A 10,889-nucleotide genomic window follows, 5' to 3' on the forward strand; every position below is an offset into this window, starting at 1 on the left:
AGATAGATAGATAGATAGATAGATAGATAGATAGATAGATAGATAGATAGATAGATAGATAGATAGATAGATAGAGGTGGGAGGGTTAAAGAGGCGGAGTTTGGTGTCCAGTGTAGTTGGGGTCAGAGTGAACGGATGGAGTGATCAGCAGCACTTCTACTTTAACAACCTGTGGATAAAAAGTGGGCCTGGGTGAGCTGGTAAAGCATCGGGCAGCTGATTCTGTCATGCATGTGTTGTGGGAATGTGTTTTCTGCGCGCTTGTTGTGATCAGGAACGTGGGGACAAGCGGAGAGTTGACCAACACTCAGGGACACCTTCTGCATGCTGATGAGAGGAACTTCACAAAGCACGACTCCATGAAACAAGAAGCCTTTGAGCAGCTGCAGGCCCTACCAGGTTTGGAGCAAGAATTTCACATGAATTTAAACATGTCGCACATTTGACTAATCGTTCATTTCAGGGATTAAATAGAACACTGGAATTGTGTTTTATGAACGTTTTTATATAATTTCGTTCCCTTTGCGCCTTCAGTCTTTACACCACATGTTTTTATAATATTTTAAACAAAGATTGCCTTATTTGTGTGAGGATTTACTCACAAATCTACTAATCTGTTTACAAGAGAAGTGATGGAAGCAACCATGTATGGCAAGCAATAATATCATATAATATTTGAATTTGAATTGAGAAAGCTTCCTGGAGAGGTGGCGAAACGTCTTCAAATCTTGAAAACCAAGTCCAGTGGATATTTTTTGAATTTTTACGGAAATATCATATAATAGGTTTTATGTTTTAGGTCTGTAATCATTCAATCAATTGTTCTAATCAAGGAATTGTTCATTCATCAACCTTTTTCCATTTCAAATTAAATTACTAGAATAACAGTTACATGTTTTTTCAAAATAAGAATTAAATGATCAAAACTTAAATAATGCCATATTTTTGGATGTTAGTAGTTAAAAGAAAGACATGCTTTGTTATGTCTTGTTTTCAGCAATCCATACTTAAAACATCAACCTTATGAGAAGATGCTGTGTGTTCATGTTTTTTGGACTCTAGCTGCTCAATCGTGGGATAAGCTGTAGCATAATTTCTATAGTCATAGTTTAAAAGACATGTAATTTTTTACTGAACAATATCTTTGAAATAACCTTTTTACTTGACACTTTATGAATAAAACATTCTTTGATAAGCAGACTGACACCTCTGTGGTTCAGCATCTATGCATCTATAACCTGTAACCTAATTTCCTGAATTAACTTTGGCTTAGAAGTCTCCACACTGTTNGGCAATGCGACGTCCAGCATGTCCATGTTAAATGGGACCGACCTAGCAAGCAATTGAAGCGTTATATTCAAGATGGACTTATTTGATACTCAGTAGAGACAGGCATCCAGCTCAACTCAGATCCCAATGGCAACTCCACTTAAGGTGAAAAGAGTAAAAAATGTATTACTGAACAACAACAACGAAAAAAACATGTTAAATAAGAGCGTGAGATATGCGAATAAGCAGAAGTGTGCTGCAGTTCTGTATGTTGGCCACAGGTGGTAATAGCGCAATCTTTCCAATAAAGATGCGTTTGGCTCTTGGTTCAGAAGCATCCAAGTTAGACTCACTTCAGATCTGTCAGATGTTGTTTAATGTCATCCATGCAATCAGCAAACTTTCTTTCCTCTTGATCAAGACGCTTTATTTTCCAAAATCAAAACAAACTTAGATTTTCTTACCGCAACATGACGTGACAGGAAGATCATATCGGCTCATTTCGTTCCTTTTTTGCCACTCAAAAAAAACAACAATAATCAAAAGTGGTCAAAAACTGTATGGCTGCGCTGACTGAATCCAAGAGCTCACCCGGCCCCAATAGCCAACTCCAATATAATCCAGGTGTTGCAGTCACCTGTCCATAATGAAGGGGCCACGGCAAGAAACAGCGTAAATTATGAATGGCAGCAAAACACAAGTAAACAAATTCATAATTTCATAATTAAGTCAGTCAACTTATACTTCAAACCAAAATATTTAATGTTCATATATATCATACTAAAACCAGACAAAAATAGTAAACTAGAAATAAATATTAAACCATAAATCAAGCATTTGGCTCCAACAGGTGGCAGTATCCATCCATCCATCCATCCATTCATCCATCTTCTTCGCTTCTCCGGGGTCGGGTTGCAAGGGTAGCAGCTTCAGTAGGGAGGCCCACAAATCCCTCTCCCCAGCAACTTGGGCCAGCTCCTCTAGGGGAATCCCAAAGCGCTCCCAGGCCAGCCCAGAAACATAGTCCCTCCAGCATGTCCTGGGTCTCCCCCTGGGCCTCCTCACGGTGGGACGTGCCTGGAACACCTAACAAGGGAGACGTCCAGGAGACATCCTAATCAGATGCCTGAGCCACCTCAACTTCCTCCTCTCGATGTGGAGGAGCAGCGGCTCTACTCTGAGTCCTCCCCGGATGACAGAGCTCCTCACTACGGAGAAAACTCATTTCAGCCGCTTGTATCTGGAATCTCGTTCTCGACCCAAAGCTCATGACCATAGATGAGGGTAGGAACGTAGATCGACCTGTAAATCGAGAGCTTTGCTTTTTGGCTCAGCTCTCTCTTCACCATAACAGACCTGTACAGTGCGCACTTCACAGCAGACCCCGCACCAATCCGCCTATCAATCTCCCGCTCCATCTTCCCCCTATTCATGAACAAGACACTTAAACTCCTCCACTAGGGGCAGCACATCCTCCCAGACCCGAAGAAGGTATTCTACCCTTTTCCAGCTCAAGACCATGGTCTCAGATTTGGAGGCACTGATCTTCATCCTGGCCGCTTCACACTCGGCTGCAAACCGCTTGAGTGAGAGCTGTAGATCACTCCCTGATGAAACTAATAGAACCACATCGTCTGCATATAACAGAGACAGAGGTGGCAGTATTATAAAAAAAAAAATTCCATAAAGCGGTTCTGCAAGAAGCTGTCTCGATCCTTTTCCCTCATCCTTATTAGGCCAACATCACTATCATCACTAACATCATATGATCAATAACTCTCTACAAGATTGACACATTCCCCTGCTTTTAAAACTACCATCATTAACTCTATTGATCCTCAATATTCCCTTTCTTACCAAAACTATCTTTAGCTCAGGTGTTTCATTTCCCTGCTGTACAGATGATACATAACTCTGAACTAAAACAGACCTTCAGCTACTGTATCTTCTGCTTCATCATCCAGAGAATCACTCTCTTCACTCACTATCTGCTTGAGGAAGATACAAGCAGATATGACCTGGGAATTCCTTTAACTGGTTGGCACTTCATATCAACTGCAATCATCCACCATACAAACTCATTAAGATATTGTGGTCAGGACAACAAACTTGAGTCCTCTGTCTCCAATATATAGTAAGTTCGGCATTTGATCCTCACCTCTCCCACATCTGAAAAACATATTTTTCTTCATCTGAAAAACATGGACTTCTTACACAAACAAGCAAATATGACAACATCACCCCAAGTTTTCCTTTCTTCACTAGCTTCCGTTTCTGTTTTGATTCAATGCAACATTTGTCTCTTTATGCACCAGTGCATTCATGGCAGTGTACCTCAAAGATGTACTATTCATGCACACCAAAGGACACCCCCTTCACTCTACTACCTTTTACTTACTACCAGATACTGTATGATGAAATTAGGTCATAGTCATTCAGTAAAAATTCAAAAAATATCAACTGCATAAGACTCAAACTCACTGCGGCTCCAGACATTTGAATTGAGAAAGCTTCCTGAAGAGGTGGCGAAACATCTACAAATCTTGGAAACCAAGTCCTGTGGATATTTTTTGAATTTTTACGGAAAAGATGGAATTAGATTTTAAATTCTATTCTATTGTATTATATTCTATTTTAATCTATTTTAATCTACTTTTCTTATTTACAAGCACAAGGCATACTGCATATTGCAGGGAGGCTGCCAAACATGCACCTTAAATTTTCAGAAAACCTCACGTATCCTAGTAAAGTTTCAGTTTTGGAGTTCTTTTCCCAGTCTTGCATTCACCTAGAACATTTCTGGAAAGTTTTTTTTTTTTTTTCTATTGCTTTGCACATTAAATCTGCCTTTTCGACCATGAAATTCAGACTTTGTTGCTGTAAGAGAGCTGTGGATAGAGCACCCAGAGGAATATTTGTAGGTTGAAATGTAATTAATGCTTCTGAATTTTAACCTAAAGCAGGACTGTGAACTGTGCAAGTTTGGGATTTGTGAGGTCTTTAATGAAGGACGTTGCTCTGTGGTGAACTCCTGTAAGGTAAATTAAAAAAGTGGAGTTTACTATATGCTACAATAGCTTGCCATAAGCCCTTACAAGTAAAGGCTTCATTTACGGTATGATCACACATAGCATTTAGAGTGTTAGGTAATGATTAAGAAAAGGCTTCAGATAGTAAAAGAGGAGAAAATCCGTAAAGACTTTTTGCACTTCAAATGTTTGACACTTCAGTTTTGTAGATTTCTTATTTATTATTATGCATTATTATTAATGATATAAGGTAGAGCGATAACACGTGTGCTAATGTTGAACTTTTCCTGTCAGGCTTTTTGCTCTCAGCAGAGGAGCTGAGAGAGGAATTTGTGACCCTGTGTGCTTATCAAGTGATTCATGACTAATTCATGCTGATGTAGGAGTACATCGCCAGCCATCATCACATGATCTGGTCTGTAGCTGCGTGGACTTTATGACTTGGACATGTAGCCAAGCATGCTTTTATCTGAGGCACAAACAGCTCCCAACTCCTCCGACCCGGCTGGTATTTGCTGAGTGCTGCCAGGTTTTCTCCTCACAGAGTTAAAGCTCTGGGGAAAGGACTTACCACACTGGACAAAAAGCTGAAATATAAAAATATAGACATGGATGGTGATTGTTAGGTCATTTAATAAGCCAAGGAACAGATATGTAGATTTTGTAATTCAGCTCCGGCTGGTGAAGATCTCAAAGCGAGCTCTCATGTTCTCATCCATCAGCTGAAACAATGGCCTAATTCCCAAAACACATGCAGGGTAGACGGGGGTCATTAAAGATAATTCCCTGTTGCACCATCTGTCTATGCTGGTGGTGGTCTCACAGGATCATTTGGTTAACATGTTCCTTTAGCATCTATGCTGTTATTTTTAATATCTGATAAAAAAGATAGATGCCACATGTCCTCTTGTTATGGCTGCTGCAGTTCTTTTAGTTTGCACTTTGTTTTCCACAACCATAACATCTTATTACATCTTTCTATCATTTTATATGTTAGAAAGAATGCTTTATTTTCTACATGTGTCATCTATGTTGTTCTGTTTCCTGATAATACCGTACATCCCATGCACTGCATGGTCTTTTTCTTATTTGAAGACAAATTTTCCTTTTTTTTTTAAAACCACTCTCTTTGTGTTGAGGGTCAATTTGCCAAATGGAGGGATTATAGTAATCTAGCCCCAGAAATGTCCATTCCAGAATTAGTGATCCACCCCTTCTGTTGTTTTTGGCAGCTGAAGCAGAAAAACACTCTTAAAAATGAGGCTTCCTCTCCTTAAAAAAACCATCCTCCTTTCCATCTGCACTGTTGTTAGCATCTCAGCGGGCTCACACAACCAAATGTACTTGTTTGTTTCACACTGGTGGCTGAAAATGGATGCAATCCAAGCAGTTCCAAGCTATTGCTTTGCTCTGCTCAAAGGAAACGGTTGGGGGTAATGATATGGGTGAATCTGGCTCCCTTGAGTTTGGCTATTACTGACAGCTGCTAGTGTTAGGCTATGTGCAGACTGGCATCATAGTTGTGGCTGTAAACCTTTGGCAAGTCTTTGAGAAGAAGGATTAGAAAGACTCTGAGAAGCTCCAGTCATCAGAGAAACATATTTCTGGTATTATAGTGGCTCACATTTCTGCTACAGTAGTTCTTGGTGCTGCATAAAAACTAAAAATAGCTTCCATAGCTTAATTTAATAAAGCTACGACTAATAAATCTCCTTAAACCTGAGCTTAACTCTATCTGCAGAGACTAATATTTTTATGGAGACAAGGTGATAGAAATGTCCACTGTGCCAGATCCCACTCTTAATAGTTATGATGTAAAAATGTTTTTCAGGCCTTCAGATGTTTTGTTGTGCTCTTTAGCACAACAAAAATATAATTATTTTATTGATTACCAATGTCAAATATAGTGCAGTTAAAATATTCATCTGTTCTTTGGAGATATTGGTATAATTGCCTCCTGAAGGGGTAGGCACCTTCTCTGTTGTACCTTTTTTTTTTTTTTATTCTTAGTGTATCTGTTTCTTTTAATGTATATTGGACCTTGAGTCTGTTATAAAGTCAATGTACAATCTATCTACATCTATCATTGTTGGACAGTTACTTTTTTTAACACTAGAATTTATTAGATGTCATTTTTCTTGTTCACTTAATACGTATTAGTTAATTGGCGTAGTCCACAGCCCACAAAATTGGCGTAAATAAAATGTTGATGATATAATTGTCCTTAAAGGAAAAGTCTGGTCACATTCAGAATACAAACGTATGAAAGTACTATAAGTATGAAATTATTACATATTTTTCAATAAATGATAAGAGTAATTTTCATTTGAATGTGCTTTACCCGAGACATCCATGTTTGTCAAAGAACACTACTGCCACCTACTGGTTTAAGACATCACGGTGCGGTATCGGCTGTTGATCAAGTCCCAGTGCTGTATCTGGTGTTTGTCACAACACACCATTGTCCGTGGAGGATCATGAATCTTTTTTTGACTTTTACCTGATTTCAATTGTGAAGTCCTCTGGAAATCTATAATAATTATTGATTGCAGATGTGTCAAGTAGTTCCCATTGATTTTGCTTGTAAAGCGGGTAGAATTGGGCTAGGCTTACCGCACCGTGACGTCACTGCCAGAAGATGTCAGGAGTGAGGGGTTATTATATTTGGGCAAAAATGGCTGTTCCCGGACTCAGTGATCGCGACGAAAAATATTGTTTTAAATTTTTTTTACTGATTAACACTTAATTCATTAAATCACCACAAATGTATTAGATTTAGGTATAAATAATGAGCCAGTGGTTAATCCTAGCTGAATGGACTTTTCCTTTAAGACAACTGGTAACTCTCAAGGTTTTCCAGGAAAACCGTAAATTTGACCATAATGGGGCAAGGTTTCTGGAAGCTGTTGTTGTGAATTATATTATCATAAATAGTGTTGTCACGATACTAAACTTTTCAACTCGATACCAATACTAAGGAAAATATCGATACCATTTTCGATACCACAAGGATAAAAACAAAGACTCCAAAATTCAACAGGAATATTTTCATTAATAAAATACAAGAAATAAATACAATAAACAATAAGAACAATATTTTGAGGTTGTATGCTGTGCACAATATTAAGCAAGCTTGATAAAAAACGTATAAAATTAAAATTAAATGTTCCTTCCTTGGCTATGCTTTACACACCATAACAATGACGCTAGCCAAACAAAAATAATTCTCAGCAGCTGCACCTGTTACAAAAATAGTCTGAAACTGAAAAATGCACAGAATTATTTAATCACACAGTGTTTAGAAAGTGCATTGTCCTCTATTCTGCACTTTAGATGCACTTTAGGTGCCACTGGTGATAGCACGTATCGATACTTTTGAAAATGAGTATTGTATCCGAATACAACGTTTCAGTATCAATACTTTTTTGAGTATGCATACTTTTGACAACCCTAATAATAAAGCAATATGCTGGCATTATCCTTGCATTATACTGCTATTGCGATTGGGTTTGGTGTGGGTACCTTGTGGAATTTCTATAAGAAATGTACTGTTGCATTTCTTATAGAAATTCAACATAAACATAATCAAGTACGTATTTATTACAGGTTATGAGTCGTCATAACGAGGTTAGAGTCGTCCTGTAATATAAGTTATTGGTTTGAACCCAGCTTTTTCTTATTACTTGTTGCCTAGATTTATATGCATAGGGGTGTATACATTTCTATGTGTTTGTGACTGTGATTTGGTGATGTGGTTCTGATGTAACATACAGGGTTGTTTGGTTTCATTAGAAATGTCTTATAGTCCATTTAACATCGGGCCACACTAGAGATCGACTGATAGAATGAGGCAGATAAGGGTTCCTCACCTGATCTCAAGGCAAGGCTGTTCACTGCTCTAATGAATTGATGAATGCATGCAAGTATTGGAAAATGCCAATACAAGAAAAAACACACAAAAAACCTCTAATTTCACCTGCCTGATGTTTTGGTCAACAGATAACAGTTTCTTTGAATGTTTTTTTTACAATTTTAGAAAATATCATGAATTTGTACCACCCCACTGATACCCCACATATTTCCTGGGTCTTCATAATTCATAATTTATAAGAGATAAGTTTGTCTATTCATGCGTTTAACAATATATATGACCTCTTTAGACCTCAACTGGATTCGGTTAAAAAATGCAAGAAGATATCAAACTATAAAAATTAACAAATTTTTTTACAAAGACATCTTTTATGTGTGTTTGCAAGTATCATAATAGATATGCTTTATTCTTTTAGTGTTGTTTGTGCTATGTTCTTACCTTGGCTGACCACAAAGATTTGAGAATGGAGGGTTTGTGATTCCAAATAACTAAGCTTAGTGTACTCACAGTGAATTACTGAACACCTAGATATATGACCAAATAGCCAGAAATTTAATTTATCCTTAAAGGGCACTAGTCAGTTTTACATGCGCACTTTTTAGCATGATCGCATGAGTATTTCTGACAATTGTTCATTAAGTAATTAGGCTTTATTTTCAGTTTGGGCTACCATACAAAGACATTGTTGCATTGCTTGCAAAACATCACCATTATGTTGTGTCTGAACGTCACTTTAAAAGTATCATAAAAACCTGTGGTCTATTTCGGCACAAAGGGTACAAAAACCTTGTGACATTCATTTAAACACAACATGACGGTTCAACTGAACGGATATAGATGAATGTTTACAAAATTTCTGGAAAACAGATTAAAGGAAAAAAAAGAACAGGTCTGTCTGATATTAAAAGAACTTGATCCTTAAAAGTACCAGACGCCTTTATCAAAAAATATGCCTTCGTCTGTTTTCTAATGAAATCCGGCAGCAGATACATGCTACACACTATTCCAGAAGGGTTCGGAAAAAAAAGTCTGCGGTAAACTTCTGGTCCTGACAGTGCAGGAGACTGTGTTGTGCAGGTCTGCAACAAAGGGTCCTGACAGTTTTAGTTACAGTTTCATTTAGAGTTGACATAAGGTTCCAAGTGGAACCTTATGTCAACCTCCATAATGGTCTACATGTGAAACCAAAACTATTGGGCTAACATCTAGCTCTGAAACATCTATTCCCAACGCTACATCAGCAAAAAAGGACACACACACAAAACAGAAAACCCTAGCAGATCTGCAGCTTCTAAAATATTTAGACCATCTTGTCAGGCACCGAGAAATGTGTCACATTCAGAGTCACTGAACTCCTGCTTTCTATCCCGGTCACATCTAGATGCCAAGATGCCTTAAATTGCAGCCATTATGATTCACCGACACGCAATGGAACAGGCACAGCTAATATTCCCCAGTCCTTTTTTGGAATATATTTTTTTCATTTACTTTTATCAGTTTTCTAATATAGAAATTAGTTTATTGTCCGTTAAAAAATCTGCTTTAAATATCTTGTAGTTGTAAAAAGCATTTGTTCTGTTCAAGAAAAGCAAGTTAAACACCAGACTTTCCTTTTAACATATATTTTAAAGCCATCCTGAGGCTTGTGTTGTTATATATAAAACTCAAAAACATGTTCCTTCTCTTTATAGGCTCCACCTTTAATCTGAGGGTCCAAGTCAACGACATGCTGAGTCGGCAGCCACTGAGTCGGGCAGCGCTGGACCTCTTCGTCAACCATAGGTTGAACAGCACAGCTTTGAGTGAGGAGGACGGCAGCGTGCGGCTTCGTGTTCCTTTCCACTCAGGGCTGCCCATCACAGTTGTGGCCTCTAAGAAAGGCTTTATTTCTGCTTTACTGCTGTGTAAAACCAGTAAAATACCCAGTGAGTTCCCCATTGATGTATCTTTTTATTTGTATGGAAGGGCTGTCATGTAGTGTGGATGTCAGAATTAGTTTAAAACCAATTCTAGGTCCTAAAATTAGTCATTATAATGTGACAACATTCAGGGGAATTTTCCTTGTTTCTTTAAATCAATTTTTCGTATCTCATGTTTTTTTTTTTATGTTGCATAAGATGTCCAGTACCTGTTCTGCAAAGGATTTCAGCACATGAGAAACAAGAAAACAACAACACTGCCATCTAGTGGAATAAAAAACAATTTTTTAATATTAATATTAGGTTTGTATCTCCCCCCCTCTCTCTGTCTTTTATTATTTCTGCAGTCTTCTCATCTATAATTGTTCCCCTGCTGCGTCTAAATCAAGGGAACATCTGGCTCTTTGAAGATACGGTTCTGATCACTGGGAGAACTGCTGGTATTGGGAAATGTTTCTGTTGCTCTCTCTGTGACTTTAAAAATTGGAAGATTTTATGGAAATTCACAAACCTTTTTTTTTTCCAATTGAAGCTGCTGTTTCCCAGCCCACGGTCAGGTTTCCTCAGAGCCTCCTGAACCTGACCCACAGCAGGAACATCAGCTCCATCAGAGCATACCTGACGGTTCCTAAACTCACCTCACAGCAGGACAGCTCTCTCAACACCCTGGGCATCATCAGCAGCCAATCAGGTAACATTATTTTTTTTGCAAGGTAGGTCACATTATCCAAAGTCTGCTTTGAATCCTATGTGACTCTTCACAAAGCAAGTTTATGAGTTTTACTTTTTCAGGGAAATATA

General features: G+C 38.1%; 1 protein-coding gene across 1 annotated transcript in view; it reads left to right on the forward strand.

Moving 5' to 3' along the window:
* Nucleotides 1-135: 135 nt before the first annotated feature.
* LOC107092713 (protein FAM171B-like) overlaps nucleotides 136-10,889 on the forward strand; it is an 18,886-nt gene continuing 8,132 nt past the window's right edge. The window contains exons 1-4 of the mRNA XM_015387322.1: nucleotides 136-399; nucleotides 9,861-10,094; nucleotides 10,436-10,528; nucleotides 10,621-10,779. Coding sequence (XP_015242808.1) covers nucleotides 228-399; nucleotides 9,861-10,094; nucleotides 10,436-10,528; nucleotides 10,621-10,779 — 658 coding nt within the window. The 5' untranslated portion in view covers nucleotides 136-227. The remainder of the gene's footprint in view (nucleotides 400-9,860; nucleotides 10,095-10,435; nucleotides 10,529-10,620; nucleotides 10,780-10,889) is intronic.

The sequence above is a fragment of the Cyprinodon variegatus genome, unplaced genomic scaffold (assembly GCF_000732505.1).
Source record: "Cyprinodon variegatus isolate N-32 unplaced genomic scaffold, C_variegatus-1.0 Scaffold391, whole genome shotgun sequence".
NCBI lineage: Eukaryota > Metazoa > Chordata > Actinopteri > Cyprinodontiformes > Cyprinodontidae > Cyprinodon > Cyprinodon variegatus.